This window comes from Centropristis striata, chromosome 3 (genome assembly GCF_030273125.1).
Source record: "Centropristis striata isolate RG_2023a ecotype Rhode Island chromosome 3, C.striata_1.0, whole genome shotgun sequence".
In the NCBI taxonomy this organism is placed as follows: domain Eukaryota; kingdom Metazoa; phylum Chordata; class Actinopteri; order Perciformes; family Serranidae; genus Centropristis; species Centropristis striata.
Window position 1 is genome coordinate 2,305,164 of NC_081519.1, and position 6,725 is coordinate 2,311,888.

General features: G+C 33.3%; 1 protein-coding gene across 1 annotated transcript; it reads left to right on the top strand.

Moving 5' to 3' along the window:
* The first annotated feature begins 483 nt into the window (after positions 1–483).
* LOC131969109 (H-2 class II histocompatibility antigen, A-R alpha chain-like) lies at positions 484–6,707 on the top strand. The gene is made up of 4 exons (XM_059330263.1): positions 484–572; positions 3,001–3,258; positions 4,317–4,598; positions 6,270–6,707. The coding sequence occupies exons 1-4, from the start codon at positions 509–511 to the stop codon at positions 6,389–6,391; spliced, it is 726 nt and encodes a 241-aa protein (XP_059186246.1). The 5' UTR covers positions 484–508; the 3' UTR covers positions 6,392–6,707.
* Positions 6,708–6,725: the final 18 nt, after the last annotated feature.

The window sequence follows — 6,725 nt, forward strand, 5'->3', positions numbered from 1 at the left end:
CACACAACACGGTAAAGTGCCATTCATATAAAACTCACATTAAACTTTCATATCAAGGTGGGCCACAAAATATCATCACGAGGGCCGCAATTGGCCCACGGGCCACGAGTTTGAGACCCATGAACTACATGCAAACATAATATGTTTGACTAATGACTGTTGGAAGTGTCATATCATAAATCTAAATCCGTAGTTTTCTTTTTTTCATTTTTGTGATAAATAACAGAGGTTACGGAAGCTGACAAAAGCACGACATCATGTTTAACTGTTTCTAAAAATTAAATTATTTCTTCTACCAATTGTAAATACTTCTGCTTACTATTTGAAATCTTTTGTTTTTCCTCTTAAAACAGTTTTACAAATGACAGTTTCCTGGTGGGCTCTATAACATTTTCTACCCGGCAACCGTGGTGTAATTATATCTGATTGGCTGCTTAAAGCTCAACTGTCTGAAGTTTTTGTTTTCAGCATTTTATTCTCTGAAAACAGTCAGCTGGTGTGATTTAAGATGTCAGTGTCTGTGATCGTGGTGATATTTGTATTCACCGGAGCTGTTTGTACTTCTGCAACAAGTAAGTTATGAACTTTTTAGCTTTTATCAGCGAGTTCAGATGCTTTCTGTGAAAATAAAAGTGAAAGTATGAGATTATTATCCTTTATTTTTGTCTCGCAAAAGGATGTAGTCTCATTTTTTGGGCAAAAAAAGAAACTATTTTAAAAACGCCTCACACCAGATTTACATTATAGTTTAGTCCACTATTTAGATTTATTATAAATGTAAATAATGTGCTTTTATATGTGTCACAGGTCTTATGAAGAACACTCCAAATGTTCTGAATACTGACCACGTTATCAACACAAGACACTCTGATAAATTTCATCTTCTACACATATTCAGTTTTCTTTTGCTTACAGAGGCTCCATACAGCAGAAATTCTCATATTCATGTAGTTTAATTATCTTCATCCCTCAATAATTTGAAGTTAAGACTGAAAGCTCACCTGTTAAATCAAGACTCTTAATAATTTCTTTTCCAGTCTAGTTGTCATTGGATCATTATGTCTTATTCATGCTCATACACTCAAATACAATTATTTAAGTTGAAATTATGAGATAAAAAGTCAAAATTATGAGATAAAAAGTCAAAATTTCTTTTCCAGTATATTTGTCATTGGATCATTATCTCTTATTCAAACACTCAAATACAATTATTTTACCTTTATACACACCCATGTTTTTATTTCTGACTTTTTTGTGTGTGTGCTATAAAATGGCACTTGTATTGCTTTCTTTTGTTGTTGTTTGTTGTTGCTTTCTCTCATTGTTGTTGATTTATTTTTTAATTTTTGTATATTTTTCTTGGGGAGGTGTTTTTTATGAGCCCATATAGGATTTTTTTAACCTCTCCCACACTTACTATTCTTGTTTCAGCCGCTATTCAGTTTCAGTAACACACTGCAAAAAAAAAAAGAAAAGTTGGGTGAACTCAAAATTTCAAGGCAACAAACTTCGATAAAATTTTAAGTTGGACAATTAAACTAAATATTTTAAGTTTTGTTTTTGAAAACCTCGGAATTTCTCTGGCACGATTGTAACGCCGCTATGAAATGTCAGCTAATGTTGCGACCACAATTTTGAGTTAGCATTGATACACTAATGGCTACTCTTGTAGCTGTAACAAGCAGCGCCACTAGCATCAGTTAGCCGCTAGCCGCTAGCATCAGAAAGCCGCTAGCTTTTGCTAATGAATTTCACCGCTTTCCCGCATTTCCCAACAAAGAAATAAGAGTTATCAGAACTATTGTCCCTTGTTGTGAACCCCAACTTAAAGATATAAGTAACAACAACTCACCAACTTGTTTTTGAGCAGACAACTGGCTTCCTTTGTTGTGCTAACTTACATTATTGCCCTAAATGTCAATAATTTATATTTCAAAGTTTTACCAACTTAAATCTTCTGGTGTATAGGTAGCATTAGTCATCAGCTCCAGCTGTGTGTGTGTGTGTCTGCATCAATATCCAGTGAAAGGACCTCACTGTAGGTGCAGCCTGCCCCCTGGCGGTGTGTTGGAGTAGTGCAACTAACCACTACTTATATACAACTACATCAGGGGTCTCAAACTCAAATTATCAAGTATCAAAATGACCAAAAAAAGACACAAAATAAAATTTAAAAAACTAAAATAATTTGAAAAAGACACAAAATTACAAAAAAGACACAAAATGACCAAAAATGACACAAAATGATAGAAAAAAAAACTAAATTACTTTAAAAAGACACAAAATGACCAAAAACACAGAAATTTACAAAAAAAAACCCACACAAAATGACTTAAAAAAATACAAAAAATGACCCAAGAAGACACAAAATTACAAAAATGACACAAAATGACCAAAAAAGACACAAAATTACAAAAAAAAAAAAAAGACACAAAATGACAGAAAAAAACTAAATTACTTAAAAAAGACACAAAATTACAAAAAAGACACAAAATGACCAAAAATGACACAAAATGACAGAAAAAAACTAAATTACTTTAAAAAGACACAAATTGACCAAAAAAAACACAAAATTACTAAAAAAAAAAGACACAAAATGACCAAAAAAGACACAAAATTACTTTAAAAAGACACAAAATGACAGAAAAAAATGACTTAAAAAATACAAAAAATGACCCAAAAAGACACAAAATTACTAAAAAAAAGACACAAAATGACCAAAAAAGACACAAAATTACTTTAAAAAGACACAAAATGACAGAAAAAAAACCTAAATTACTTAAAAAAGACACAAAATGACCAAAAAAGACACACATTTACAAAAAAAGACACAGTATGACAAAAAAAGAAACAAAATGACAGAAAAACTGTTTTAGGCCAAAAAATACAAGTTGGCTTTTTTGCAGTGTGCTACTACTTTTATCTCTCTCTCCTTCCTGGCTGTTGGTTTCAGTGAATGTCAGTACATCCTGTGATGCTGTTCCATCTCTTCTCTTCCAGCCCCTCCCCATGACTTCCACTACACTACCGGCTGCTATGAGTCCGGTTTGGTGCTGGTGGATGGTCTTCTTGATGATCAGGTGGCGGGATATGCTGATTACAGCAGGAAAGAAGTGGTGGTTGTGATACCTCACGTGCCACCGGTTCTAGGAGGATTAGTGGAAGTTGCTTATCAATTTGCCAAAAACAGCATCTCTGAATGTCGCAACACTTTGAGGATATTAAAAGGGAGGTCTCCTCATGCTGTCATACCACAAGGTACCCACTTCCTTTATATTATACAGTACTTCTGTTTTAAATGACATGGATAATGTGTTATATCACGCCGTTGTTAACTCTATGGAGTGTTTTTGGGCTATTTTGTCCATTTCTGAATCCTTTCCATCCTGCCTGTATACACCACTTAAAACATGTTTAAATACCATGTTGGTATATATTTTTTCACCTATATGACCTGATAATAATTTATTTTTTATTCTGACTTACTGAATCAACATTTAGAACCAAAAAGAAACAACGAAAAACCAACATAAATGTGATCTTGTGATTGTGTGTGATCCTGTCATCAACTCTGGTTTTTATTCTAGTGGGACTCTATTTTATTTGTGTCTTGCGTGTTTAGCGTAACAATTTTGGCCATTTTGTGTATTTTATAGTCATTATGTGTCTTTTTTAGTCATTCTGTGTGTTTTTTTAAGTCATGTTGTGTCTTTGTAAGTCGTTTTGTTTCTTTCTTGGTCATTTTGTGTCTTTTTTGTGTCTTTTTAGTAATTTTGTGTCTTTTTTTTAGTAATTTTGTGTCTTTGTAAGTCATTTTGTGTCTTTTTGTTTATTTTTTGTGTCTTTTTTAGTCATTTTGTGTCTTCTGTGTTTTTTTGGTCATTTTTTCTCCTTATTTGTTTCTTTTTTTGGTCATTTTGTGTCTTTTTTAGTCCTTTAGTCCAACATAAAATGTGATTTTTAATCTTTTTTTAACTTCCAAAACACTATCATGCTCAATAAAGAATTTTAAATGTTTCAAATGTGACCAAAGGTGTCAAATCTAACATATAAGAGGGTTCCATCCAGTTCTATCATTTGATACTAAATCTATTTGAGCTTGTCTCCAGTTTTACTTGGTATATCATCATCAAACTGAAACTGGCCTCATGGAGTTTACAGCCAGAACTTTAGAGGTAAATTTACAGTAGGGCTCCACGCTGCTTTGTTTTCTAGTCTGATGGAGGCAACAAGTCTGGATTATTTGGAGCTTTCGGAGACTCAAAAGGTTTAAAAAGTATCCTCCTGTTGTGTTTTTCTTTGTGTTAATTGTCCAGACGCTCCACACGTCTCCGTCCACAGCCGCTACGAGGGCGAGGACGGCGTGCTGAACACTCTCTTCTGTCTGGCCGATCACTTCTACCCCCCCTCCATCAACTTCACCTGGACAAAGAACGGGGTGGAGGTCACAGAAGGAGTGTCCAACCAGCGTTACCGCCACAACAGTGACGGGACCTTCCACAGGATCTCAACACTGAGTTTCACTCCTCAGGACGGAGACGTTTACTCCTGCTGGGTGCAGCACCAGGCCTCACAGAGACCTCTCTCCAGGAGCTGGGGTAAGACCAAGAGTCATGATTGTTAATATTAACCCTTTGGGGCTATTTTGACTCCTTTTCATTCTGACACCAAAAAGACACAAAAAATGGCAAAAAAAAAAAAAACACACACACACACACACAAAAAGACACAAAAAAACGCACAAAAACAATTTTTTTTTTTTTTTTTACAAAAAAGACACAAAAGAAAACATAATTTTTTTTTTTTTTACAAAAACCACACAAAAAATGACAAAAACACACATAAAAAACACATAAAAAACATACAAAAAATGACAAAAAACATAAAAAAATGACTATAAATGACCAAAAAAGACTCAAAATGACTACAAAAAGACACAAAATGACCAAAAAAGACACAAAATGACTAAAAAAACGACACAAAATGACCAAAAAAAGACACAAAATGACTAAAAAAGACACAAAATGACTAGAAAAGACACAAAATGTCTAAAAAAAGACACAAAATGACAAAAAAAGACACAAAATGACAAAAAAAGACACAAAAAAGACACAAACTGACCAAAAAAAGACACAAAATGACTAAAAAAAGACACAAAATTACAAAAAAAAAAATACACAAAATGACTAAAAATTTTGCTAAACACAAGAGACACAAATAAAATGGAGTCCCACTAAAATAAAAATAAATAAAAAAGTTGATGACAGGATCACACACAATCACAAGATCACATTTATGTTGGTTTTTCTTTGTTCCTTTTTGGTTCTAAATGTTGATCCAGTAAGTCAAAATAAAAAATCAATTATTATTATCAGGTCATATAGGTGAAAAATATATACCAACATGGCATTTAAACATGTTTTAAGTGGTGTATACAGGCAGGATGGAAAGATTCAGAAATGGACTAAATAGACCAAAACTCCATAGAGTTAACACCCTACACAACAGTCCGTCCTTTGAGATCCTCAGAGGTCTCCTGACTGTTCCAGAGGCTGAGAACTAAGGAAGACAGAACGTTCTCAGTCAGGGCCCGAGGCTCTGAACAACCTGCCTCAGGAAACCAGGTCGGCTGAGTCAGTGATCTCTTTTAAATCTCTTCTTAAACAAACTTTTATCAGAGAGCCTTTCCTCATTTTACCTGAACTTTACCTTCCCTTTAACCCTCTGAAATCTTCGGCTATTATGTCTTTTAAAAGGAAACATAAAATTTGATATTGAAAATTATGTTTCAAAACACAGAATTTTAAATATTGCAAATATGAATACAGGTTGCAAATACAACATATAACAGGTACAATGAGGATAATATCTAGTTCAATAGTTTATACTAAATATATTTGACAATATCTCCAGTTTAACTTGGCCGAATATCATCAAACAAAAATCTGGTATGGAGTTTCAAGCCAGAACTTTAGAGTGGAGAAGAAGAAGAAGAAGTAAGAAGTAGTAAGAAGTAAGAAGTAATATGCAGGTGTTTTCATGGACTCTAGAGGGTTAACTGTCTTTTAATTGCACAGAACTATGTCATTCTCTAACATTATTTTTATCTGTTGTTTCATGTCTGTTTTTAACTTGTCTTTGTAAAGCACTTTGTAACATGTGTTTTGAAAAGTGCTCTATCAATAAAAAGTATTATTATTATTATTATTATTATTATTATTATTATTATTATTATTATTATTAAAGATTGTTTTTTGTTCCCCCCACAGAGCTGCAGCAGCAGCAGCATAGCAACATGAGTCTTGCAGCAGGATTCTTCTATACGAGCCTCGTGTTGTGTCTGCTGGGAATCGGGACCGGAGTCTTCTTCTTCACCAAACAGCCAAATTAGTTCCTTCACTTGTAAATGAGTGATTTATATATTATAGCCTCTTCTGAAGGACGACTATAATTTTCTATGTTCATTAAAGTAAACAAAACCTCAAAAACACCTCACCATATTCAGTATTAAGATTATAAGTGTTAAGATTATATTTTATTTTATTACACCTGAATGATATGTTATTTATGTTGCTTGGTGTTTAATAAGGAGATAATTTTTATATGATGTGTTGGAGCTGTTACATGACCAACAGTATATATTTTTGTAAGACTGAGACTGTTGATTAAAACAAACATACATAAATCTGGTTACATTTCACTTGAAATATGGACAATTCATTTGT